Genomic DNA, 27,645 nt, shown 5'->3' on the forward strand with positions numbered 1-27,645 from the left:
TGCTATCAGTGATATACGCACTGAAGCTAAGCAATATGATTTGTTTAAGCTTTTGACCTGCTTCTCTGCAAATCTAAGGGCAGTATCTCCTGGCATAGTTTGTAGTATAGAGCATAGCAGCTTAAATGGATTTTTGAATCACTAGATAAAAGTGCTTTCATTTCTCTTTGTATATCTTGATTAGAGTGCGGTCGGAGAATGAAAAGACTGTGAGACTCTCAGTCACCATCAAATTAAGCGAGGCGAAATGGCATCACATCTTTTGTTTTTTCCCCTTTTTGCTGACAATTTGTAACCAAGAACTTGGGAAACTGAGAAGAATACATCTGCATTTTTAAGAAGCTGGGCATCTGGTGTCTTGAAAAGGAAGCCAAGTAAATTCGAAGATGCTTAAATTGCTATGGGGCCTTGGTAGTTTCACGTGTCATTACTGGAATGCAGATCTATGGTATTTTAACTCTTTACTAGATACAAGGATGCAGGCATTCCTGTCACAAGATGCCATGTCATTAATCGCACTCGCTGGTAGCCTCAAGAGCGAGTCTGAGGTTTCAATAGGCTGAGGTTGGTGACAGCATCTTCCAGACTCCGACAAGGCATGGCCTTCCTCCACGCTGTCAATGAAGAGCAGTCATTGGCAGGAGTATAGGGAAGGCTGGTCTTGTTTCGGTCTCATTGTACCTGCCCTGTAAATAAAGGGGCATCTTTCCTTTTTTGTGCCAGCCATCTGGCAGTAATTGCCAGCAGGAAGTTCATAATTAGGCCTTTTTAATTAAAAGGTGGATAATACTTGTATTACAGCAGCCTAAAAGAAGCAAGATCATGTACAGCAAATCTGCCAAGTGATCTCTGTCAAAGGGGACTGTAACGCAAGGTCTTGCAAGGGATGTTTATTGATTGAGAAGATTGACTGGAAGACTGACAGCTGTGACCTAATGGTAGCATGAGGATGAAAGTAGTAAGAAAAATGAACTGGAAATAAAGTATGCATTTCTTAATTAAATCTGAATGGAAAGAAACTTCCTTAGTCTTAGTCCTCCCAGACTCCAGGGTCTGTTCCCTAGGAGATAAGGAAAAGGAGCTGTGCTCCAACCTAGCTTATTTAATGTGGGCTGCTGAGAGAAAACCTTCAACTGCATCTGATTGTAAGAACTGATTTTTGTTCCCTTTGAGGAGTTGATTGAGGTCTACAGAAAAACAGAATTAGAGAAATGTGTATTTCATACAGGAATAGCTGGCTGAGCATACTGGCTTTCACACGTCTGTAAAATTCGATGAAAGGTTTAATTATTTTTTTTTTAAGGTAAGAAATTTAATAACCTGGAGTATCTCCGAAACAAAACTAGTGAGCCCAATGTTACCTTCTACTCTAAAGATGGTCCTTTACTTGTGAGAGAGCATGTGTGCCCTGTGTGCTTGGTTATGTTATCTGTGGGCAGAGCTCATGTGATGGCTTTCTCCCAAATGAAACTCCTCTTTTCTCCTGTTTTCATTTATTTTTGCCCATTTATCTGCTTTTGGGAGAGGAAGGAGGGTTTTTTTTAAAGACTAATTTTAGAAATACTGAAAAGTTTTCTATTGATTTTATCCACTTTGGCAGGTTTAATTCAGGTGTTGAAAGACGTGCACAGGCCCAGTTTCAAAGATTATTTAGAACCACAGTCCCTATAAATCTGTGCTTCATAAGACACCTGAATGCTTTTTGTAAAGGTGTTTTTTATTGTCTAAAACCAAAAAATCCCGTTCTAGTAGGAAGGAGACTTAGTTAACTCTTTTTCTCAGCTGATTGGAAAAAATAGTTATATTTGCTTTTAAATTCAGAGCAGAACCTCAATTTCCCTTTCTAAATCAGTTCAGTGTTGCTGTTTTTCTCATTCTGCCTTTTTGCAAATAAGACAAGTATTCCAGTGATTGTATGACTGATGTGGCAGAGTGGAGATGGACTTCGTTTCTATAATATGGCAGAAACAAATTGCTCCCAATTAGCTCCTTTCCTTTTCAGGATGCATGTTTCAAGCCAATGTGTCTGGCTATGCTACGCTTAAAATGGAATTACTTTTGCTGACCAAATTTCACAAAACACTTTGGCATCCACAGCTGATGATTTCAAACTAGATATTGAAAAATATTGGGAGGATATTTTGGCATGTCTTAATATTGTAGCTTTGCACCATTAGTTATCCAGGTTTTCTTGTGCTGCATTTAAATTTTCTAACCTATAGATCTTTTCACCTTTAGGATATCTGTTAGTATAGTAAACAGCTGAGCATATGAGCTCCTGAATAGTTTCTCAAAGAAGGGAACTTCAGTGAAGCTCAACACTGTTAACAGTTTTCTAAGTAAGCCTGTATACCCCTTTCAGCTTGGTCCAGCTAGTTGTCATGTTTTACTGAGAATTATGATTACACAAGAGGCTTAGTCCCAAAGACACATATTGTTAGATGCTATGGATTAAAAAGAAACCCAAAAAACACCCCCACAAACCAAGCCAAAAGCAGTTTTCCACAGGGAAGCAGATGAGAAACTGAGTATCTGAGGCAGGTACTGAGTTACACCCTGAAGTGGTGCTTTTCCGTTTGTCGTTTTTCCTTCTCACGACGTTGCGTCTTACTGTTTCTGTGCTTTATACGGATGGCGTTACTAGGATTTTAAGTTGAGAGAACAAGGTGTATGTGATGTACCAGTACTGTGAATCAGCAGAGGGCACTACGTGCCTATAAATCCGTATAACTGAATTAACATGCAAAGTGACATCTTGGTGAAGTTAGCATCAATTACTCCAAGGCTTAGACGATTTAGCTGAGGGAGTATCTGTGCTCATTCAGTGATGCACAGAATGCACCGCACCATCTCGTTTCTTCCAGTGAAAGCTGATTGTATTTATAAGATATTTATACTGTTCTATAAAAAAATGCATGGATCGTTGGCACCAGGGGCTTCAGTTCACAATGTTGCATCCCACTTGGGCGCTACCTGGGTACGTAATGCTTAGGGGAGCATGAAGGTGTCTTGTGCCTGCAAAAGCAGACCTTCTCCTGACATCCCACTCTGCCTTGAGATACCGATGATATGTCCTGGCAGAGCGTCTCCTTTCTCAGCCAACCATTCGCTCACTCTCACCCTCCCAGGAGAAAGTGTGTGGGATCCGGTCCCCGTGCCCTCCCAGCTGATATTCAAGGGGCTGCTGATAGTTGCCATGCTGTGGTTTTTTCCCCCAGTAATAACCCACTTCTTTATGTCAGCTATTGGACCTGAAACAGAGCTGATATATGCAGAAAGTTTATTTCTCTACTACTTATATTACACAGGTCCAGTGTAACTAAGCCAAATGTTGGTTGATGTGAAACAGATGGATGAGAAAATCTATTGGCAATTGTAATATTTGTGACAAACACTGGATTTCTCATTTCCCTGTTTGTTTATTCCTGAGACAGCTGGGTTACTTGAATTTCCTCCCTGTAGTTTCAGCTGTTTCAGTATGCCTTAGCCCATACTGCAGCAACAACCTTTCTAAGCAGCAAGGGACTCGCACGATAGCAGGTAGACCTCCAGTCGCTGATGCTGATGTTCTGCTTTTGGAAGCATTGCAAGTGGCATCATGAAACAGTTCATAAAAATATATGTATGTCTGTATTAAATACCACTAAGCCCTTAAAAAAAGTAGGAAATACTTCTGAGCATTATAGTACTGGCATTGAAATATGTCAAATGATCAGAACGAGTGGTTATTATTGCTGGTTTTATACTGCTTTGATTTAGATATAAAAATATTTGAAAAGGAAATGTTTTGTGCATATTTGGCTCATGCTTTTCATCTACGTCTTGTTTTTCTTTAGAGATTATACAGCTCCAGGAGGTATGGAGAATGCTATTCCCATCAATACGATAGAAATAGGCAAATTTTGCCTCAATATCAATAAGGTGGTTGTTTTTGCAAAAGTACAAGTTCATCAGAAGTAGAACTGAAATGCTTCAGTTTGTTGGAAACTACTCAAGAGCTCTGCACAGTTCTTCTTTAGTGTTTCTATTTTTGTTTCTGTGTAGAGCTCAGTCTTGCAGTTTTTTCTCAAGCAAAATTCTGGTTGACAGCTTCTGGAGTTTTGTCTGTGTAGGAAATAAGGATCAGGCCTTAGGTAATGTCTTAGGAGCTCTTGAAATAACTTTCACAGGAAACTCCCTCACTTTTATGATTGTTTTTTCCAGGTTGAAGTTTGTTCTTGTGCTTTATGAAACTTGTCACCCCAGATTTCTGCACAAGAGTCGTACCCAAGTATTCCCTTTCAGCAGTTCAAATGCAGTGAAATAGAAGAATACTAAAACAAAGATACATTTTGTGTGTCTCAGCCGTGCACTCATGAGGAAGCACCACAGGGAATTCATAAGACTCGAGTTAACTCAGAGGGGATAACTCAGTTAGGATTGCCTCTGGCAGAGCAGGAAGCTCAGAACAAAATCAATAATTGGAATAACCGATTCTGATGCTGTCCTGGTTTTCTTGAGCACAGCAGCATACATGTTTCATAAATCTAAATCTGGGAAGTGCTAGGGACTTAAAACCAAACCGATGGGCTCCATCTCTGGAATACCAACACGGTGTTTGCCCTAGTGAAGGGTGACTCCAGTGTTCAGAAGAAGGCACAGTAAAACTGACTTCTTGCTGCCATAGGAGTTATTTATGGGACTTTAATGTGCCCAAAAAGGCACATTACCAACAAGGTTCAGATGTTACCAGCTGGGACAGGAAGGTACTCAGTCTGAGAGCTTTTGCTGCTCTTTCACAGCCCTTTTGCAGTGGAGTACAAAAGTGTGCCCCAGTTTGAATTAATTTCATGTTAAGAGGTTCCGTAGTAGTACCTAAATGTCCATGTTGGAACCAAATGCTTCTGATGAACCAAACTTGCTGAGTTCATCTGCATCTACAGGGATATGTTTTCCTGATTCCAGTTTAACATACTTTCATATGGTTGAGTACAAGAGCTGTAGAAATGTGCTTTTGTTCCATGCTGGATGAAAAAACCCTACCCCCTCCATTTTCTGGAGTATTTGTGAACATGTGATGTAATGTTCATTCTTAAATTAGAAATGCTAAGTTTTCAACCTTGGTACCTCTGGCTGATGAAGTGACTGGGGATCTAGTCTGGCTGTGACAAAACTTATGACTGAAATTTTTTTTTATGTTCTGGCATTTTACAATGCATAATCTCTCCTCAAAAGCACTGCAAAATGAAATTGTTGTTTTGTAGCTACTTCTTCATATGTCCATGTACCAAAGAATCGATTTCTTTCCTCCCACACTTCGGTTTCTTCCTGACTTTCATTGCCTTGGTGTTTCTGACAAGGATTCTGTGAGAGTCCTGTGTCTGTACACAGACTAGGTGAAAAAAACCAGTTGTTTCTTCACTTTCTCTAACCTCTTGGGGTTTTTCTGTAAACTAATTTTCTCTTATTCTTGTCCTTTGGTTTGATTTTTGGCCTGACTGCTTTCTAACTATCTCTCACTTTGAATCAGAAGTCCTCAAAGTTACTAGCCAGCCTTTTTCAAGTTTATATCTCATTTTTTTATTTCCGGACCAAGTTTTGAGTTTTTCAGGATCCCTTCGTCCCCTTTTGCTGTCTCTTCTGGTGCTTGCAAACACCTGCAAATTTGGATAATGTGTTCTCTGGCCCTTCTTTCACATCATTAATAAAGAGGCTAAATCAAATCAAGCCTGACACTTCTTTGAGTAAGTGGTCTTTGGATACTTCTCGTCAACAAGACCCAGTGTTGTTGTTGTTACCTGGTTCTAAATATGAAATCTTGATGCAATATATCTTTTGGAGCCAGTGTAAATATATTTTGTAATGATGGATTGATGTGTCACTGCATCAAATACCTATTAAAAGTTAGTACTTCTACCAATTGACATTCATTCTGATGCAGTGCCCACTTAAATACATAATTTAATATAAGCTTTGAAGAATCAGATGTGACACACAAGATGGCCTTTATTGTTTATCTATTTTATGGAGTCCAGACTGCATTGTGAAAAAATGAGTAACCACATAATGCTAATGAGCATTTCTTTATGGATTTTTAAAGCTGTTAAACTGCCGTCCATATTGTCAGCCAGGGAAATCCCATGTAAATAAAAAAGCTCTACAAATTACCTGTCTTCCACTCTTAATTCAGCTAGACTTTCTGAATATCTAGTAGTGGAGATAGAGATATAGAAAATCTAACTATTAAATATATAATGATGTAATTAGAACATTTGTATTGGCCACACTATCACTCTCTGGAATTTATGGCCAGAGGTGTTGGATTGGAAGAATAAATCATTATTAGGAAATGCTACATTTTCTACAGGGCTGGGGATTTTTAGGTTAGCTGGAACCACTTTTTTCCAGGAAGGTCGCCTGAGCTATGATTGTAGTGTATAATAAAGCTCATCACAGCTGCTTTTGTCTGATTTTTGAAAGACACCTCCCCTCCCAACTAAATGTAACTAACAGTTCAGTCTTTTCATGAACATTTAGGAGAAAAAAAGGTAACATGTTTCTCTTTCTGTAACAAATAGACAGTTTTTCATCTCAGTTGAGCCAGGGCTGTTCTATCTCATTTTTTTGGTCCAACCTTAGTGACTCTACTGCAGGGTGTTAGTGTTGGCTGGGAGTGCCCAGTGTATCTTCAGCTTTGAAGATACAGGGCAGTATCCGTTCTGCACACAACTGACTGAATTTAACTGTGTATCACACTTAAATTGCACATGTAGAATAATAGGAACACAGAATGGTTAAGGTTGGAAGGGACCTCTGGAGGTCATCTCGTTCAACCCTCCTGCTCAAGCAGGGCCACCTAGAGCCAGTTGCCCAGGACTCTGTCCAGGTGGCTTTTGAATATCTCCAAGGATGGAGACTGCACTATCTCTCAGGGCTACCTGTGCCAGTGCTTGGTCACCCTCACAATGAAAGTGTTTCCTGGTGTTCATACGGAAGCTCCTGTGTTTCATTTTGTACCCATGGGTTCTTGTTCTATGTGTGCACACAGACATGATCTGTCAGAAGCTGTCACATGTATTTGTTAAATTTGTGCTTTCTTCCAGTGAACACTTAACCATTTGATGCAGCTTCCCCCCCACACACATAGAAGCCATGATTATGGTTGTATTTAGTTTTTATGATGTTTTTGTTTGTTTTTCATCTTGTAGGGTAAGTCTTACCCCTTTAAAGGTCCATTCCCTCCTATGTGGAATCCGCTGGTCTACCTGGACTACAACAACCTGTGGAGGACCATGGATGAAATGGGAAAGGAGGTATGGTATGAAGAATTGCAGCTGACCAGCTCAGCTCAGCTTTGTCTCTATAAGGGGCAGAGTGAAGATGGGTCTAGGATGTAGATAGGCCAAGCTGCTTTAGCTTGAACAAACCTGGTGCTGGCAAGAGCAGCATCGTGCCATGCATTTTGGTAGGCACTGATGGTCAGAGCACATGTTATATGGGGCATCTTGGCAAACTTTTCTTAAGGCTGTGCTGCCAGGCTGTCTGCATTCATACCTTCATTTTTCTGAATATATGAACATTAGGATTTATGCATGTAATTTTTAGCACTTCGCCTGACGATTGGGTAAGCGATATTTTAAGTGGCTTGTAGACCTCAAACGTGCACCCTTCTCCACCCTCAAATTCCGCTCAACCATTTTAGTTTGTTACCAGTAGTGTGTGTTTTCCACTGACTGAGCTACAAGACTTTGAGAAGAGGTTGCAGTTACTTGGATAGATGAATGGGCGAGATACGGAATAACTCAGAGACATTCTGCAGCACTGTACTTTGCCTTTCTAGGCAATGTTCTTAACTCTAAAATTATTCTCTATTCTTAAATCTAAAAGAAAAAATCTTAAACAACAAAAAACTAAAAGCATTCTCTGTTAAGTTCACTGTACTACCTGCCAGGAATTTGTAGGCTGAATTACCGTGTAGAGTTGAGATTGTGTTGTTTGTGTGTGTTGTCTCTTTCTAATGCCACTCATTCATTTGCTGATGAATGCTCTTTTATGTCTCCTTAGATTCCCAGTGAAGCCCCATGGAAGGCTCCACATGCGGAAGAATGGGACAAAATGACTATGCAAGATTTCATAGATAAAATTTGCTGGACAAAGTAAGAAACTCTTTAATATGAAATATAATAGCTTATACTTGTATACCTTGGAGCTCCAAACAGGTGTTACTGCTTTGCAAACAGATATAACTATCTCTAGACTATAGCCTTTTTAAAGAAACGGAGTGAGAAAATCTTGTAATAATGGGCCACAACACCTGTCAGCACACGCAGTACATTCTGTTATATTTCCGTAACTTTTTAGCCTAAAATAAAGATAAAAGGAAAATGTATTTGGGGTGGGTTACTTCTGAAGACATAGGTAGTGCCTTTATCTGTTATATGCGTTTTCCCTCTCTTTACTGTGTCTTTAACTTTTAAGAGAAAAATGCTCTGGCTATAGCAGGTTTTTGAATCAAACTTTTAATGGAACAACACACATTTATTCTGTGCTGGACCAGCTGATTTTACCAAAGTGCTATAAAAATAACATTTGTCTTGAAATAGCACTAAATCACTTTAACACCCACCATGCTGTTGTTTAACTGCTGCACTGTATACCACCCAGGGAAACTGAAAATGCTTCCTGTTTTTATGTATACATCAAAGCAGTTTTTCTTTACTTGCCGTTCAACAATAGCTTGATTGGTTTTCTTCACACTGAAGCAAAAAAAAACCCAACATTAATCCTGCCTTGCTGTAAAGCAGATTGAATTCTACAGCAGCCTCTTCAGAACCGCTAAAGCACCCGACACGTGGCTGCAGCGAGCCTGCATGAGCTTGGTGCAGAAGCCTGTTAGCACCCACTCAAGCTGGGACTGTCGTGGACAAGGGGCATTTTTCCAGTTTCAGCCAGCCTCTAGAGAGCAACATGGTCATTGTTAATGGACAGGAGGTTCTTGTACAAAAAATTCTAGTCTTCTGGCTGTTTTGCTTCAACAAGAGTGACAGTTACACAAAAGCATATAGAAAGCCTTTCTCATTTGTATTGCCGTCCCCGTTCAGTAAAACCAAATAGAAATGTATGCTGGTGGTTCTGCTGACCATTTGAACCACTGTGTTGGTAAGGGACTATACAAGTTAGGAAAACACCATGCAGTGGTAGTCATTCAATATCCAATAGCTCATGTAACTACAGTCATGTTTTTTCAAACTCTGATGGAATAAGACTTGACATTTTACCTGAGTGTTGGCATAACTGTCAGCCTCCCTTAATTCCAAGATGCTTTTCGGATTTTATGTGTGCATCTGGGCTTGATTTGCCCAGTTGTTCAAGGTTTGGGTAACCTGCCATAGAAACTTCCAACCCTGGAAGGTATTGATCCAGAAGGGTAATCTTCTACTATTTCCTCTCACCTAACAGACTGTACAGATTTGCTTTTAGCTAGAGTTGCATGCTGGAAATACCCCGAGTGCTCTTGGCTGAAATCATACTGCCATTTTTAGGTAAAACACCAGGAGAAACTGGGGAACTGAAATGCTGGAAAGCAATGGGAGAAGGCAGCAGAAACTAGGAGAGTTTAACTATTATCTAATAGCTTCTGCTTATGAAATATTAACAAATATATATACTAATTCTCTCATTAGACAAATTATCTCTCAGTTGATCATATTTTACAGTATGTAAATTTTACAGCCAAAAATTGATAAATATTTTCTGTATTATTTTTGACTGTCAAGAATGGAGCCAGAATGCACCCATATTTCAGAAAACGGATCAGCTTTTTACTTCAGTGAGACTTTGCATTTTTAGAAAGGACAGAAAATGCCTTTTTTCTATATCGATCTACAACTGTTTGAAGCAGTATGTTTGAGTTACGCTTTTCACTGTTTGTATTTTTTTTTTTTTTTTTTTTTTAAAGTTCGAAGACTGAAACAGGAAAGAAGCAACTAGAAGTGGATTTTGTACTGGCTCTGCAGTTATCGATTACCTGATGCCTGGTGTATGAAATACCTATAGAATCTCAGTCCCTGTCAATCACAATTCAGTTAAACTGAGCATCTCCTGGTCCTGTCCATGTCCCTTTGAAGCTCTCCTCACAGTGAGGGCAGAGGAAGCATTTACTTCTAGCAGGAGAAATGTTTCCCTGAGCCTTAATTAACTGTCTGAGTGCACCCGAAAATCTTGTACAGGTTTATACAGTAATTTTCAGTAGAGCTGTTGTGAAAGCACCAACCGAAGGACGTAAAGCAGTGACCCTTTTTCAGACACAGGCCACTTTTCCACTTCTGTGTTCATCACCACTGGCTATGAGACCACTGTTTAAAATACTGAGTTGAGCAACCAAAATCCACCCTTTTCTTGCCAGACTTTTGCATGAATGTGTATATGCTGTCCCTTCACTTAAGGGTTCCTACTTACGTTTCTTTCCTTGCTGTGTTCCAGCTGCAGCAGCCTCCCTGAGCACAGTGAGGGGACACTAACTAATCCAGAGAGTTTAGATAATTAGCTTAGACAAGATCCCTAGCTTTTTTTATGGCAAGTGTTGAATAATCTCAATGCTGGGTGCTTGAGGAACAGGCATTCATCAGGTGCGGAGCTGCAGAACTTGTATGTAACCCAGGAACCATGGGAGGATGTGGTGGTTCTGGAGTCCAGTGAAGACAGGAGAGCTTGCTTCCCTTAATCCCGAGTCTATGATGACAAGATAACTTTGCATTAGTAGCATAAATTGACATAAGCTTTCATGGGCTCTTGTGTCTCCTGTAGCCCTAATTTGGCTGCAACACAGCAGTGCTTGATTAACTTTTTTTTTTTTGCAGGGTTACTTGAAAAATGTTGCATAAAAGGAATTGATAGTTTCCTACTTCACCTGAAATTAAGCAATCCTTTGCCCTCAGTGAAAGAAAAGGTTGCCAAAGACAGTCTCTCCACTACTAAAGAACAATCTTGTCACCCTTCTTCAGTTTTTAAATTAACGCATTTTCTTGTCTTTGTTGCAGTGCTGCCAAGAGTTTTGCAACTCTGTTTGTGAATGTGGATGTCACTTCTGAACCCCACGAGGTTTCTGCCCTTTGGTTTTTGTGGTATGTGAAGCAGTGTGGAGGGACAGCAAGAATATTCTCAACGACCAACGGAGGACAGGTGCTGTCAGCCATCACCTTCTGCAGCTTGTGGCAGGCCCTGTTTTAACTTCACTCTTTGGCTTGTTTATTTTAGTTCAGAGGGCCAACTGAGACGTCCGTGATTTTGAGCCAGTAGAATATTGATAACTAGTTCTATTCTTTTATATGTTTATCTGGATCTTGCAAAAGTAGTGTTGAAGGCTGTTCCTGTGCTGAAGGCATTGGCCCAGGTATCAGTAGATTTGTATCTGTTCCTGACTCTGGCTTCTTTTTGGGCTCTGGTTAGAACACGTACTTTGCTTATCCATTTTGAAAAAAGAAAGTTTTACTTAAGCTTATTTCTGTCATGAGTCTGAAGCAAGTCTTACCGCTTCAGAAGAACTTAATGGAGATGACAGTGCTAGCTGCACGAGTGTGTAGAGCGCCCCAAATTAATGCTGAAATTGTAGGCCAGAGCTGGATTCCTAAAGACACAAGTTTCCAAGGATTAAAACAGTGAAGAATTTAGAATCAGTCTGAAGACTCCAGCTGGCGGCCGGTCACAAGTGGTGTTCCCCATGGCTCGGTCTGGGGCCGGTCTTGTTCAATATTTTTATTGATGACTTGGATGAGGGGATCAAGTGCTCCCTCAGTAAGTTTGCAGATGACACCAAGCTGGGTGGGAGTGTTGATCTGCTGGAGGGTAGGAGGGCTCTGCAGAGAGATCTGGACAGGCTGGATCGATGGGCTGAGATCAACTGTATGAGGTTTAATAAGGCCAAGTGCCAGGTCCTGCACTTGGGTCACAACAACCCCACGCAACGCTACAGGCTTGGGGAAGAGTGGCTGGAGGCTGCCTGGTGGAAAGGGACCTCGGGTTGCTGGTTGACAGCCGGCTGAACATGAGCCGGCAGTGTGCCCAGGTGGCCAAGAAGGCCAACAGCATCCTGGCCTGTATCAGGAATAGTGTGGCCAGCAGGAGTAGGGAAGTGATCGTGCCCCTGTACTCGGCACTGGTGAGGCCGCAGCTTGAATCCTGTGTTCAGTTTTGGGCCTCTCAGGACAAGAAGGATGCTGAGGTGCTGGAGCGTGTCCAGAGAAGGGCAACGAAGCTGGTGAGGGGTCTGGAGCACAAGTCTTATGAGGAGCGGCTGAGGGAACTGGGGTTGTTCAGTCTGGAGAAGAGGAGGCTGAGGGGAGACCTTATCGCTCTCTACAACTACCTGAAACGGGGTTGTGGTGACGAGGGCGCTGGTCTCTTCTCCCAAGTAACCAGCGATAAGACGAGAGGAAATGGCCTCAAGTTGCGCCAGGGGAGGTTTAGATTGGATATTAGGAAAAATTTCTTCACTGAGAGGGTGGTCAGTCGTTGGAACAGGCTGCCCAGGGAGGTGGTGGAGTCACCATCACTGGAAGTGTTCAAAAAACTTGTGGATGTGGTGCTTCGGGACATGGTTGAGGGGACATGGGGGTGTTGGGTTAACAGTTGGACATGATCTTGAAGGTCCTTTCCAACCTTAACGATTCTGTGATTCTGTGAAAATGAACACCCCTGCTTAAATATGGTATTGCTCTGAAATATTTGAAATCTGGTGCATTAATGCTGCTTCTGCATTTCAAGAAAATAAAGACTCTGCCAATGGTCTTCTACTTGAGAACTGCAAATTTTACTAATTGTGTTAGAATTATATTTTTAGAACTGCAAATTATTTAATCATAAATAAATAACTGAAATACAAATACATTAAAACATGCTAAAATCCATAAATATGCATAGGTGAGCAATAATTTTAGATAATTTAACTGCAAATACATTGAGTACAATATTATTTGGATTTTGTATTATGTCAGAGGTGGTTTGAGTTTAAGTTAGGTTGGATTATATGCAGGAGACTTTTGGAGTGAGGTGTGTCACTTCTTATACCTTGTTATTTATTATGAGGAACAAGGTTCCTACTTCTGATACACAGACCTCTGCAGGGATAAGAGTGAGCTCAGGAAAGTTTTTAAAAGTTTACGCGCTTTTCAGAAATCTTGCTGCTTCACACAGGTCTGTGGAATCCATTTAGAGACCACATCAGAAGGCATTTTCTCATGAGGTTACTGGTGCTTCTACTTTGGCTGGTGGTCAAATATGGGAAGTACTTGAGTTCAGTGAGGGAGAAAGTATTGTGGATAAGTTTTCCAGGTGAGGCTGCCAAACTTCCCAAAACAGTTTTGATAGCAGCAGAGAATGGGGTTTGTTTTGAATGCCAAGCAAAATGTTTGTCATGATACAGACTTCACGAGCAGCGCTGTGCTGAGTCCGCTTTGCCGAGTTGTTGTTTCCTGTGTTTTAGGAGAGGAAGTTTGTTGGGGGCTCTGGCCAGATCAGTGAGAAAATAATGGAGCGCCTGGGAGGCCGGGTGAAGCTGAGGAAGCCCGTCGTCCGCATCGACCAGTCGGGTGAAAGTGTCATAGTGGAAACCTTAGATCATGAACTATATGAGGTAATCAAACCTCTAACATTTAAGCAACTGTTTGTGCTGGGATGGCTAGAAAGCCTTTTGCTTTTCCTTTTTCCAAAATCCTGTACCAAAAATGTGGCAGAGATTTAAGTGACTCTGACAGAAAGTCACACTTTCTGATTGTCCCGAAGTAATAGCAATGATAGAGCTTTGAAGTGATGCCTGAAAAGCAAAGCGTGTATTCAAGCTCTTCCTTTGCTAACATCTCTTCTTTGTGTTCAGTTACCTTCCGAATTAAAGGATAATTGTAAGATGAGCACAAAAACATAGCTTGGTAATAAGCTTTCTGTGAAAAACATTGCAGGCTTTGCTTCCAGGTTGTAACGGAGGAGTCCAGATGGAAGGGAGACTAATGGACTCTTACAACACAGGTTTTTTTTGTTTTTTTTTTTTTTTTTTTAAAGCGCTGGGGAAAGAGCAGCTGCCCATCATTTGAACAGATGGCTGTTTATATAATGCTTGCTTGTTGTTTAACAAGCAGGATTTTGTGAGGGTTCGGTTTTGCAATTCTTATGCTAAATGGCAGAATTGCTTCAGAAGATACACCCTGCAGCCTCCCCAGATGTCTACCAAGATCATTAGAGCAATATAATTAGGATGAAGTAGTGGAGAATGTATTTGGCTTATGTATAATTTCTTTTCCAGGGCAAGTATGTGATCAGTGCCATTCCCCCAGCTCTTGGTTTGAAGATTCATTTCAACCCACCTTTGCCCTCAATGAGAAACCAGCTCATCAACCGAATCCCCATGGGCTCGGTCATCAAGTGCATTGTGTACTATAAGGAAACTTTCTGGAGGAAGAAGGGTATTACATTTTAGTTGAAAGGAATAATAGTGACAGAGAGAGGGAAGAGGGTACATGATAATGGAGTAGACTTTGTGTTGAGAGGATGTTAGACCTTAGAAGGAGACTTAATACACTTCTATGCCATTTTTGCCTTCCCCTGTTTGAGAAACTTGAGAGATCAGTTGGGAAGAGAGGGTGGATGGGGGAATAAAAAGAAGGAGGTGGGCATGAAGGGAGAACTCATGCCTGCTGCTTATGTTGTTCTTTGTTGTCCTCTCTTTTCGTTCAGTGGCACCTAGGTATGTGATGAATCTCCCACTTTTACAGTAATGTAAAGGTACAAGTGATGTGTGATGGAAAGAGGTTTTATCCCATCATTTATCAGCTTGCAAAAATTCTGCCTTCTGAATGCACTGGGCAGGATTAATTGAAGGTGTCTTCATATAAACATCTCCATCTGGGCTAGTCATCCTGGACTCCCTTTACATGCTGAGTACTTCCTTTGTGACTCCACAGCTCTCTTTTAGAACTTACCGAATCTAAGACAAACTGCAATGTAATAGCACCTATTTCTCATCACTGGTTGTAATGAGTCCACATCTGTGTTTGTCTACAAATGCCATCCACCCTTCATCTTTGTGAATGATTTTAAGAGTTCTGGATCCTGGCTATTCTGGCTATTAGGTTTGGGATGGATTGGCAAGAAGTGACTCCTATTTCCTGATAGAACCCATAGTTTGCGTACTGTGCTTTGCTAACGCCATTGTTCTTCTTTTAAGAACAAACTATTTTCTTCAAACCTTTCTTTTAAGAACAATTGTGTTTTCAAAACAATGAGCGAATATCTCCTGTCAGACATAAATGTCATATATGGAAACTACTGTGGTAGAGGCACTTAAACATCTTCAGTATCTGAGAGCAATCTGTTTCCGTGCAATTAATAATTAGCTTGCTAACTGGATTGCAGAATACTTTATTTTTCTATCATGAATTCAACAATAGGAGATTCCTTTATTGACTTTCTGGTTTAAAGATGCTTGAAATGGATTGTTAATTGTCAGCACATCTCAGATCTAAGCTTTCTTTTCTAGAGAGGATGTAGCACTTCTGACTCACGCAAACACTACACTACACTGCCTCGCAGATCAGCAAGGGCCCTGTGTGCTTATCTTTGTCATTTGATGGGGATCACTTTACTTGTGTGTTTTATTCTCCTTTCCTTTGTTTTCATATGTCCCTGTATTAGAATCATAGAATCAGGGAATGATAGAGATTGGGAGGGGCCTCTGGGTGTCATCTAGTCCCATGACCTCTGGATGTCATCTAGTCGTCTTGCTCAAAGCAGGGTGAATTTAGATCAGGTTGTTTAGGGCTTTTTCCAGTCACGTTCTGAGTATTTCACAACTTCTTGGAAGCTCATTCCTGTGTTTGGATACATGGATCCTAACCTTTTTTCTTTTCTTTTTTTTTTTCTTTTCCACCTTGTGCTTAACAGGGTATTGTGGTACCATGATCATTGAAGATGAGGATGCTGCAATTGGTTTAACCCTTGACGATACTAAGCCTGATGGCAGTTTTCCTGCCATAATAGGGTAAGAGACAAAGAAAGTGTCTAGTTGATGCTTTTTTAATTTTCTCTTAGAGGCAACAATTAAAACAGAAAACCTGCTACTTTTGAAGGGAAATACTTTAAAATAGTTAAAGAGTTGAGTTTCTCAGTGTGTGGTGAATATGTTCTATGATTATTTTTTTTTTCAGAAAAAGTTCTGTCTGTGACTTAACTGCTGATTTAAAAAAAATGAAATTCTGTTTTTCTTGGTTTTCTCACTGTCATCTGTTGTCTTTTTGTGTGTCAAAGTACAAAATTGGAGAAGAGGAAAGAAAGAAGAATCAAAAAGGGAGAGATTGCAGAAATGTAAAGTTTTCTCCAAATGTTTTGCTTCCCTCAAGTCTTCCAGTTCTTTAAATGAAAATTTTTTTTCTAGAATTATATTTTGATTTGTTCTGGGGGTTTTTTTGTTTTTTTTTTTTTTAAACAGCCAGAGAGAATGTTCAGTCTTAAAAGCTTATTAAACAGTAATTTCCAGTTCAACTACAGGCTTCACCTCTTGTTGCTATATGCCTGCACCCACTGCTGTATAAAATTAAGGTCATTGGGAGACAGCTCATACAAATATTCTAACCTGAATCTCAGAGTGGTTCCTTCCACAGTGAGTCCTGCAAGCAGCAGGCAGAGCATATAACATTATGCAGAGAGGTGAAATGGACATTTTGGATAGAGACCTGAAAGCTAATACTATGAATCACAGCGTCCCACCATAAAGTATTGGCATTTTAAATAATGCAGGAAGTGTAGTAACATAATGGAAGTAAATTGTTTGTGGTCTTCCTACAGCTTCATTCTTGCTCGGAAGTGTAGAAGACTGACAGGTCTCACAAAAGAAGAAAGGTAAGTACAAATACTGGAGATCTATGTGGAATCTGAGTCAAAATTTTGTTATAAATGACCAGAGCAGGAAAAAAATGCCCCAGTTTGGAGGAAGTTGTCTGTAACCTTGTAGGCAGGCATGTCACTAAGGAGGAAGATCTCTTACTTGGTTTTGGATGAGGGCCCCACAGAATTCCCATAAACCATCAGCAGATGTGGTAGCTAGCCCCTGCCCTTTAGAAACCTTCTGGTCCCGGTTCTCATTTTCCAGCAGGGTTGCTCTGCTTACGTGACTGTAGCAAAAGAACTGCTCTAAGCTGCTGGATATGAAAGTAGTGTAGACATTCTGCTGCGCTCACTGGAAGGGGTACAGGGCCAGCCTCATTCCCCTGCACTGCTACCTCTCTGGCTTCCTGCAAGCGCACCAAGCTCTTTGAAAGCTTCTCAGAAGAGACAGGTTTGGCCACTGTGCTTGATTCCTTCCCCTCGCCCCCCCCCCCCCCTCCCCCAATCAGCCTGGAGGGTCATTTCCATGTCTGTAACTTAGTGCAACCTTGAAGCTGCTGTAGCTGCCATGAACGAGACCTCAGCACCGTGAGGGGGTCAAAAAGCTGCCTCCAGCTCTCCACTGTCACTTAAGGGAAAAAAGTGCCCTTCAGGCACAGATGAAGGTCTTTTTTACTGTCGTCTTGAACCAAATCTCTGCTCTTTGGTTTAGTACTAAAATAGAATTTACAAAGTAATGATTTTTTTCCATCATACTGATTCACAGTATCTGATCAAATTAAAGCTACAAGTAGAGGGCGCGAATATGAGAAGAACCTTATTTTGATATGGAGAAAATACATTTGTTTCTAAAGCATGCCACAAGGAATACTGTGTCCAAGTAAACATTTTTACAGGAAGTCTAACTAGAGAAGATATAGTCATCTCTGATTAGCTTTGCAGGTGGTCTGGCAGTCTGTGGATGATGGGTCTAAATGGGGCTGTTAATGTCCCAGTCTCTTCAAATGACAGCCTGGTACCATAGAGTACTTTTAACTTTGGCAGGAATGGACAAGGCAGCCTTTTCCTTAGCACTCAGGCTTTGAGACAGACCCTCAGCAGGTGACTGACAATAAAAGTAGCATAGGTATTCTGAAATCCAGTGTGCCCAGCATTTTAAGCCACCATAAACACTAAATGGTGTCTTATGCTGTGTGTCAATATACTAGATACAACTGAGTATTTGCCGTATTTGAGAACAGCTTCTCTTTCTGTGGAATGAAGGGCTGTCCTGCCTTTTGCAAGGCACCATGAAGAAAACGTTGCTTTCCCCTGGGCGTTAAAAGCATTAGCACAGTTACCTGACTGCTGGTGCCTACGGCCAAGTTTTAAACAAAAAGATTTTGAACTCTTATCTTTTGAGGAATAAGCCTTAGACCAGGAAGGACTTTGCTTTGGTAAAGAATGCTTAAGAAATATGGTTGGGCTGGTAGCTGGTAGATGTACCCTGGTGCGGGGGCACCTCTCTGGCTGCCGCAGTCCTGGCCACAGCCAGCCAAGGCAGGAAGCCACTGAGCTGCACTGCAGCTCCTCTCCTGCCCATGAGTACGAGTCTCCTTCCAGTGGAAATTGGGGTCCAGAAGGCAGAGCGTGAACCCGGACCTTCTCCCAGTGTACACTCAGGGCGCAACCAGTTTGCGTCATTTAGATGGGGGCTATGGTGTTTGCAGGGAGGCATCTCTTCTGAGGAAAGGCTTCTTGTGGTACCCTACGGAGGATGCGTCTGGCTGAGGTGCCATGCTCGCCTACCAACAGAAGCTGGGCTCTCCCTTTATCACGCTGATGACAGGGTAAAGGTTTTCCGTAATGAAGAGTAGGATGTAGAGTCCGTGGCACCTATCCTAAATCATGTCTGGGAACAGTGGCTGTGGGAGGGGATGGACACTGTTTTACAACCTAAGCCAGACTGAAGGGAGTAAAACTCAGTGCTGCCTTCCAGCTGGTCTTCCTAGGCCAGGTGCCAATGAGTAATTACAGTGCTTAGGTTGTGCCCTACCTTTCACAGCTGTGCGATGAAGGTGATGGCATCGCACGCTGCCGTGGAAGAAGAGGCCAGGGAAAGAGCTGAGTGTCTGCATGTGCACTTCTTCCACACCAGGCACAGTGTAACTCTCAACAGGACCCTAACTAGGTAGCTCCAGGCACAACATTCCACAACATTTCTCTTATTTAGTGCTGCTGGCAATTTCACAGCTGAGTCCAAAGCTAAGAACTAAGGATTTTACTCACTGCATATTCCGTATGTTCCATGCTAGCATTAACCATAAATCCATAAATAAGTATTTATTTAAACTGTTCAAGGACAAAAAGTGCAGGTGTTGCAGAGAGACCAGCACATCTGCAAGGACTGATCTTATTAGGGGGAATGTCCTCAGTGATAGATTACTGTTGGTACAATTCAATCCTTTAGAAACTGCTTTTCTGTGCTTTTTCTGTCAAGTAATACCTTACTATTGATGAATAATTTCTTAAGAGTCTGAAGATGCCCTTGACCCGAAGCTTAATATGTCCTTTTCTGTGGCTATCTTGCAGTATCTGTGTTTATCTGTATTTGCAATGTAGTTGGCAAACAGCAGTGAACTCGCACCTTCTTGGGGCCCTGCAGTTGGCCGTATGTGAGAATCCCTACCAGCTTCTGGTATGCCATTTCCAGGCTCCCTGGAGTGTCTGCAAGTCACGTGTGGAAAAAGGGCAGGGCAGAGGCAGATCTAGAGCGGTCCCTCTCATCCCTGTCGTGGTGCTGGGATGAGCAGAAGCAGATGGTCCCAAGGTGATAACTTGCTCTCCTGTGGAGCCCCACGGTGTTACTGACCTGCCCTGAGAGCAGGAGCTGGTGGGCGTTTGTGAGAGGTGATGGGCAGACCTCAGCAGAGGCTTTGCTGGATCATGCTGTTAAAGCGGCTTTGTTCTGTTCAGACCCTGGGTGGGTGCTGGCGGTCCGCAGGGCACGGCTGTCGCCTCACCTGGGGAGGGACGGGGAGAGAGGTGGAGGAAACGATCCCTTTTGTTACGGCTATTGCTGGATTCACGTCACCCCCTGACCGCGGAAGGACGTTCGTATGTAGAGCCTGCAGCTTTCTGAACTCTCCTGGCCAGTTATGGGTCACCATGCATTTCTGCTTCTGGAGCAGGCTGGCCCGTCTCCTCTGCCCTGGGGCGCAAGGGAGGAGCTGCTTCCTTCCCCTCCGCTGCTGCGGGGCTTGACACCTGCCAGCAGCAAAATCGCCCCAGGGCCACGGCGCTTCCTGAACTGTAGCAGCCTTCACTTCCCTGCTCGAGCCCCGACCTGCACAGGAGGACACATTCTTCAAGGCCCTTCAGGTCTTCCTGTCTGGGGTTCTTTTTGTTGGGTGTTTGGGGTTTTTTTTTTTTTGGTTATTGTGTTTGGTTGGGTTTTTTTTTTTCCTCCTCATCCCCTTTCTATAGCATTCTTTGAGTTCAGCTGCTCATGGCTGATTTCAGCTGGGTTCCTGTACAGCCAGATTGCTTCATACAGCAGTACAGATACGGTTTCCTCACATACGTATATAGCTGCAAGTGTAGCCCATACAGCTAAAGATACTGCTGTATTTCTGTGCCCGGCATGGCTTTCTGTGGAGCACAGGATTTGTAATTGTCTTTCCAGCGTTGTGTTTGCGTATTTGCTTTTCATAATTGTTAACTATTATTTCATCTTGATCTTGTGTTTGGGAATAGGTGCAGTGCAGCTAACAGTAAGCCCTAAGACCCAAAAGCTTGTGGAAACAAACTTAATTGCACTTGGGGTTTGCTACAGAATGAAGTTTATTCATGGATTTATAGACTCAAACTAAAAGAGGAGGAAATTTTACAGATGCAGAAACACAGTACTGATTCCCTGAGAGGCTCAGGCTATCAATGCCTGCATCTTTGCAGGAGCAAACCATGAGTTAGACTATGTGCCAAGACAAAAAAGTGCAATGCCTTACTACTTTCTTTTCCTGACAGCCTTTGGATAATGTATGGATTTGGGCTGCCGGAGGTATCTTAAGGGAACAGCTTGCATAACTGCTGGTAAAACCGGCACTTGTGCAGCACAGGAGTTTGAGTGAGTTATTTCTGGTGATCCAGAGTGTGACCAACCAGGATAGATCCCAAAAAGCTGGAATGGGAAGATCAAGCAGATACTAATACTTGCTCTCTTGAAACTAAGACATATTAGAGGTGGTTTGTTTTCTCTTTCCTCACACAGAAGTCTTCTGTCGCTTTTCTATTGCAGGAAGACGAGGCTGTGTGAGCTCTATGCAAAGGTGCTGGGATCAGAGGAAGCTTTACATGTAAGCACAAAATCTAAACCACGGTGTGTCTTGTCAGACTTGCTGAGCTGGGGAAGGGCGGAACGAAAGCAGAATGCAGCAGTGCTCTGGCACAGTGCTGCGTAGCGTTTTGGAAGAGGCACCTGCTACGGGAGCACTTCCTGCCCTCTGTAGAGGGCAAGTCTTGGGTTGTGTTTGACAGTGAGGATAAGAATGAGCTTATGAAACAGTTAAAAGGCAGATATGTTCTTGTCCAGCTTCGTGGGTAGCATTCACAGTGCTCACCACCATATGTCTCTACTGTTTTCAGATGTGATAGGCTTGCCTTTCTCTCTCGGTCTATGTTGAGCATAATGTTTCTTCTCTCTTACTAGTTGCTAAGAATCATTGCTGCATGTGGTTTGGGGTTTTTTTGTCTTTCCCTTGCCTTCTCTTCCCTGTAATGGTAAATAACTGATTGGATTTGTGTCATCTCACACTTAGTTTATGTGATCAATGCCGTTTATCCTTTAAGGGCAATTTTACGCAAGTTAAAAGTTGTAGACACCAGTCTCAAGGTTACATCATTTTAAACACAACAATATTTCACGCAGAACCAGGCAGGTGCCACACTTTGCCTTTTTAACAGTATATATTAAACTAATGTAATGAATGCTTATAAGAAATTTGTTCTAGTGCACTGTGGTCATTTGTCATTATCTTTTTTTATCAAAATGTTCCCAGGCACAGCAGAGTAAGATGCACTAGACTCTAATATACAGTAAGGAAAGAAAGCCCCATGGCAAGCACAGGAGCCTGTCAGTTAATAGCTAAACAGCAATAACAGCTATAAATTTGATGTGGCACATTCCAATCAAATCTGTCGTTATCTCAAACCCTCTGAGCCCCACATTGGGCACCATGAAAGACTGTGATGGTTTAACCCCAGCTGGTGACTGAGCCCCACACAGCTGCTCACTCCCCACAATGGGACGGGGGAGAGAATCAGAAGAGTAAAAACGAGGAAACTCATGGTTTGAGATAAAGACAGTTTAATAGGGAAAGCAAAAGCCACGCACAGAAGCAAAGCAAAAAAAGGAATCCATTCACCACTCCCCATGGGCAGGCAGGAGTTCAGCCATCTCCAGGGAAGCAGGGCTGCATCACGCGTAATGGTTACTTGGGAAGACAGACGCCATCACTCCAAATGTCCCCCCCTTCCTCCTCCTTCCCCCAGCTTTATATGCTGCGTATGACATCATATGGTATGGGGTACCCCTTTGGTCGGTTGGGGTCAGCTGTCCCAGCTGTGTCCCCTCCCAACTTCTTGTGTCCCCCCAACCTTCTTGCTGGTTGGGGTGGTGTGAGAGGCAGAAAAGGCCCTGACTCTGTGTAAGCCCTGCTCAGCAGTAACAAAAACATCCCAGTGTTATCAACGTTATTCTCATCCTAAATCCAAAATGCAGCACTATACCAGCTACTAGGAAGAAAATTAACTCTATCCCAGCCAAAACCAGGACACCAATGTACGTATTACAAGTATTGTACACCAGAGGCTAATTTTGCTTTACATGGCTCAAAGCATAAATTTACGTTGACAGATTAAGCGGATTATGTTCTACAGTGGCGAGATTAGGTAGTTTTTTTAAAAATAGCTAGCAGTGTCTAAAATTAAGGCTTATTGTGTCAGTTCCATGTTGCATTAAGAGACTTGTTAAATGTGCTCTTTTTGTCGTTGACATGCAACAAATCATAAGCTGTTCCTCTCTGCTGTCTCCTCAGTTCTTTTATTAGCTTCCTCGGGACTTTGTCCTTTTCTTGAGTGAATTAATCTCTGTTTTACAGCCAGTGCATTATGAAGAGAAGAACTGGTGTGAAGAACAGTATTCTGGGGGCTGCTACACAGCCTACTTCCCACCAGGCATAATGACTCAATATGGAAGGTACGGTGTCTATTTATAGTGGGTTTCGGAGTAGTAAGATAAGACCAAGTCAATAAATATCTTCAGAAAGGGTCATAAATCCTCTGTCACTGTTCACTTTATACCTTTAAGATCACTGGAGAATATTTTAAACAGATAAAATCTTCCACTTGTCTCAGCTGGGCTTTATGATGGATGAGTACAGTATCATTAGGGGTTTTTATTCACTTCTGTTATTCAGTGAATACCGCTGAGTAGGTTTTTGGAAGGGAGTTGGGAAGCTTTCACAATCTATTTACAAAACTGACTTTGGTGTTACTGTTTCTAGCACATCTTTAGCAGGTATTTTACAAATACTGGCAGAGAGTGAATTCTTGTCAATGTTGACAGTAATGAGTGATTTCTTTGGACTGTTCCTTTCCTTTTAGCACTAATCAGTGTGCCGACATAAATTTTTGCATGAAAATAAGATTGACCAAAAAGAAAAAGGCTTACTGGCCAGACCGGTGATTGGATTCAGGTACACAGTTTTTAATGTGGTGGCATAGCCCTACTTTTGGAGTACAGGTTTTCACAATTTAAAAAGAACTTAGAGCAATAAAGCAGTTGTAATGAAGAGCATGTGGAGGCCTTAGTATTTAAAGTAGTTTTAATGAAAATTATTGCAAATTCTGGCAAAAATAGAGTAAAAAAAAATCCTTTTTATTTTTTTTATTTGCTTGTTACTTTACATATCGTGAGGATGTACTTCAGAATGCTACACTGTGCCAGTAATGCCTAGCGTTGGCATTTATGACACTGGCTAAAATCATGAGAGAGAATAAGTCCCATCTCAAACTAGTTGTCCTTTACACCTATGAGCAGTGTAAACATTTAGAAAATATGAACACTAGTGTGCTTATGTAAGAAGTGAAATGCAAAGCAAGCTCCCCCTCCAGCTCAACTCACCCAAAGTTACTATCTTTAAGTGCTCGCTGTTATTTAAAGCACTCTTATTCTAATATTTACCCAAGGATTTTAGTTGCCTTTCCTGATATGGCTGATGTGACTTTCTCCTTGTCCCCCTCCAGGATTATTCGGCAGCCTGTTGGCAGGATCTATTTTGCTGGCACAGAGACAGCCACAGAGTGGAGTGGATACATGGAGGGGGCTGTACAGGCTGGAGAAAGAGCAGCCAGAGAGGTAGAGACACAAGCCCAAAACAGGGGCACTGTCAAATATCCTGTGGAAAATGAAAGATCTTCTGGTTGAAGGTGAAATGGGAACTGAGTGTTGACAGCCTTAGGCATTCTGAAATATTGATGCAAATCCATGCGAAGGCGATAGACTTCAAAAAGGATGAAGGTTTTGCACTTGCATTTGGAATGCTTAGGAAGGGCTTTGGCTACTTCATCAAACTCTTCTCTTTTTCCAGGAATGAGATCCTTTCTTCTTTAACAGAAACCCTAAATTCTCACCTAGTCATTTTTTCCCCCAAATGGGCACTTTGTTAGTCATCGTACTGAGGGATCATGGCCATTAGCCTCACTAGGAACAGCTCAGTTCTGCAGCTCTGCTCACCAAGCCAGTCCCTTCCTCAGCTGTTTCCAACACAGCGATATACTGTTGAGACAGCCTTGCATAAAGTCATTAAACAAGGATAGAAATATTTTGCTTCTGAGAAAATGCCAATTCCTCAAGTATCCTCAGGAATATTACAGTTTATTGAGCAGCAGAAGAAATTTCATCTTTGTTTTATGGGGTGAAGGGAACCTTGTGGCCAAAAACTACAGTCGTGGAACAGAAACTGGCCTGGAAGGGATCTGGAGAGTTTGTCTAGCCCATACCCCTACCCCAAAAGACAGGGATCAACTCTCCCTAAACTGTCTCATTTGTGAAGGTTATGCCTAGCCTGTTCTGAAAACCTTCAGGCAGTGCCTCATGGCCTTGCTAATGTAAGGACATTACAGCAACAACCTCCATAGGCCTCAGCAGAGAAGTTGGCAAGTGAGCTTGTAAAAATGGTGATGTTTTCCTTTCCTTGTTTCCTTGTGAGACGAAAATATGTTTAAAATCTAGTGCAAGAATGTTTCTCACTCTCCCGTATTGAAAAGTCAGCGGGGTCCATGAACCTTGTCTAGAATAAAAGCCCATTGTAAAAGACTGCAAATCTTAAATCTGTAAGTGCCTGGAAAAACATTAATATCACCGTCTCCATTTTATTTTCCTGTAGAAGTTAATGCTGCTGTCTTTCATGACTATCACTTCAGATAATCTTTGCTTTGAATGGTTACTTTTCCATTGTAAAGGTTTTCTTTTTAGTCTTGCTTTTCTCTGGCTGAAAGTGGTGGTCTGTCATCACTCACAGGATTCTGTTCCTCTTCCTACATCACGGTAAATTTTTGCAAAACAAGCTACTCCTGGCTATATAGTTTGCCTATGCCATTAGCTGGTTTATGCACGCCTCACTTAACTCTTAGTCATATTCGTATTACCCTGTTCCCCTGGGACTAGTCAAATTCCGATACCTTGCATGGACTAACTAAGCAGAGAGAGGTTTTTCTGTTACTGTTTCTATTTTCCACTAGGAGGAGCGTCTTACTAAATATCAAGCCTCCCCAGACATGAGTTGTACAAAGGTCGAGTTTTCTTTTAAAATTTGAATACACAGAGATTTATGTGCTCAGTTCTTACCCTCATCATGCCAATTTAAAACAAAAATTGAGCCAGCTCTTGTACCATTCATTCTTTGAAAGTGTAATTTACTAGAGAATGTTACTTATTTTCAGATACTGTTTGCTATGAGGAAAATCCCAGACAGTGAAATTTGGAAGCCAGAACCTGAATCAATTGTAAGTGTTTCTGATTTTTTTTCTTTCCTGCAGTTTTGCTGATGACATAAAATTCTGTTGGCTGTTTTTATTTAAGTTCACTAAGTCAAAGCCACAATGAACTTTCCCTTACTCACCAAAACTGCCCTTCTCTAAACAGGAACGTGATAGAAACTCAGAGAGGGCACCCATCTGACAGCTCTGTAACACAGGATCAGAAAGAACTGCACTTTTTAACCGGGCTAAGAATCCTTTCCATCTGTTTCTTCTTCTTCCCTTTAACTGAGCAGAACATTTTGATACACTCTACTCCTTGATAACCTGAACTGAGTCAACCCAGTTCTATTTCAGCCACGAGAATCTCGTGATTTACTTCCTGCCCCTCGCAGTGGAGATGTTATATTGATAACGGATGTTCTCCCCACAGGATGTTCCAGCTCTGCCCATTGCTACAACCTTCTGGGAGAGGAACTTGCCGTCTGTGCCGGGACTGCTAAAGCTGATGGCATTTTCCACTTTCTTCACCGCTGTGGCTGCAGCTGGGTTATTTGCCTACAAAAAGGGACTTCTAGTTCGAAACTGAAAAAGGTGCCAATGCAAAGCCTCACACTTGAGTGGTTTTCTTTTTTTCGGGAGATTTTTTTTGGCATGTACTTCCCTGTCTCCAAAATCAGATCAGGACTGGGGAAGAGGAGAAAACAGTAGTGAGAAGAGGCTGCAGGGGAGGGATAAAGGAAGGGGATCCATGTTGAAAAAGAGCCCCTTGAATCCAGGCCTACTTCTAGCAGTAACTTTTTGGTTGCTGAATTTCTAGGATACCCTGCCAAGCGTTACCACCTTGAGGTTTTTATCCAGATCTCAGAACAGAAGCAACAAAGTACCTCTATAAAGCCTGTTCTAGTGATATTTCCAGTTGTTTTTACACTTATATCTGAACCAGACCCTGAACCCCAAGTCTTCACAGGCACTTCCATCTCTAGTTGTAAACAAAGGATTTCTGCCTTCCTGCGTGGTGAACTGAGAAAAGAAATCCATAGCTTAAAGAATAATTAACTAGTTCATGCAAATTGCTGGTGAGGATCTTTTTCAGTGTTTTTTATTTTTCATCCAGATGCCCAGAGCCCAGGCAGCACCTAAGGCACAAGTCAAGCTAAATTTATCCATCCGAACTATGCAAGTGTGGCCATAGGTTGTTGGCATTTCCAGTGGCATATTCATCCTGCAGCCAGTTAAAGGACAGTGTTTTTACTGCCTTGGGCAATGTGGTTGAATTTCAGGCTCCCTAGGTGTGTTCACGCTGCCTGGAATGGCAGAGCTCGTGTGTCCCACTCGAGTCCATCCCTGCGTGGGATCGGATCCCCCCTGCCTGGAAAACTGGCAAGCCCCAGGCTATAGCTGACGCGTACAGCAGTATGACAGATCAGGCTGCTGGACCTGAGTGCGAATGGAGAGCCTTGTGCTAATGCACAGACACAGACACAGCCTTTCGAACCTTTTTCACCCTGTCTGACATCTCTTTGCCTCCAAGATCCTCTTTTAGCTCCCTAGGTTGCTGCAAGATAGCAAGAGAACAAATGAACCTCTGCTTACCCCAGGAACTTGTAAAGCTGTCCATAAAAAAACCTTCTACATATTTTTTGTTATCTCCTTCCCTTCTTTCATCTGCTTAAATTTATATTTCTAACACCTTGAGGCTGTCTCTTGCCTGGTAGGCCACAGTGGGTTTGAAAATGTAGTGTTAGCATGAAAAAAAACAACAACAACAAAGAAACC

At 42.0% G+C, this 27,645-nt stretch overlaps 1 protein-coding gene across 1 annotated transcript in view; it reads left to right on the forward strand.

Moving 5' to 3' along the window:
• The window catches only part of LOC309415994 (amine oxidase [flavin-containing] B-like), a gene marked incomplete at its 3' end in the record, with an annotated part of 51,721 nt that extends 25,266 nt beyond the window's left edge, over positions 1 to 26,455 (forward strand). Inside the window, exons 4-15 of the mRNA XM_082013732.1 lie at positions 7,188 to 7,292; positions 8,044 to 8,135; positions 11,019 to 11,160; positions 13,460 to 13,609; positions 14,273 to 14,432; positions 15,910 to 16,006; positions 16,810 to 16,863; positions 21,125 to 21,182; positions 22,986 to 23,083; positions 24,133 to 24,244; positions 25,831 to 25,893; positions 26,300 to 26,455. Of these exons, the coding sequence (XP_081869858.1) occupies positions 7,188 to 7,292; positions 8,044 to 8,135; positions 11,019 to 11,160; positions 13,460 to 13,609; positions 14,273 to 14,432; positions 15,910 to 16,006; positions 16,810 to 16,863; positions 21,125 to 21,182; positions 22,986 to 23,083; positions 24,133 to 24,244; positions 25,831 to 25,893; positions 26,300 to 26,455 (1,287 nt within the window). The remainder of the gene's footprint in view (positions 1 to 7,187; positions 7,293 to 8,043; positions 8,136 to 11,018; positions 11,161 to 13,459; positions 13,610 to 14,272; positions 14,433 to 15,909; positions 16,007 to 16,809; positions 16,864 to 21,124; positions 21,183 to 22,985; positions 23,084 to 24,132; positions 24,245 to 25,830; positions 25,894 to 26,299) is intronic.
• Between the last annotated feature and the right edge of the window lie 1,190 nt (positions 26,456 to 27,645).

The sequence above is a fragment of the Phaethon aethereus genome (assembly GCF_964289735.1).
Source record: "Phaethon aethereus genome assembly, chromosome: 1".
Lineage (NCBI taxonomy): Eukaryota > Metazoa > Chordata > Aves > Phaethontiformes > Phaethontidae > Phaethon > Phaethon aethereus.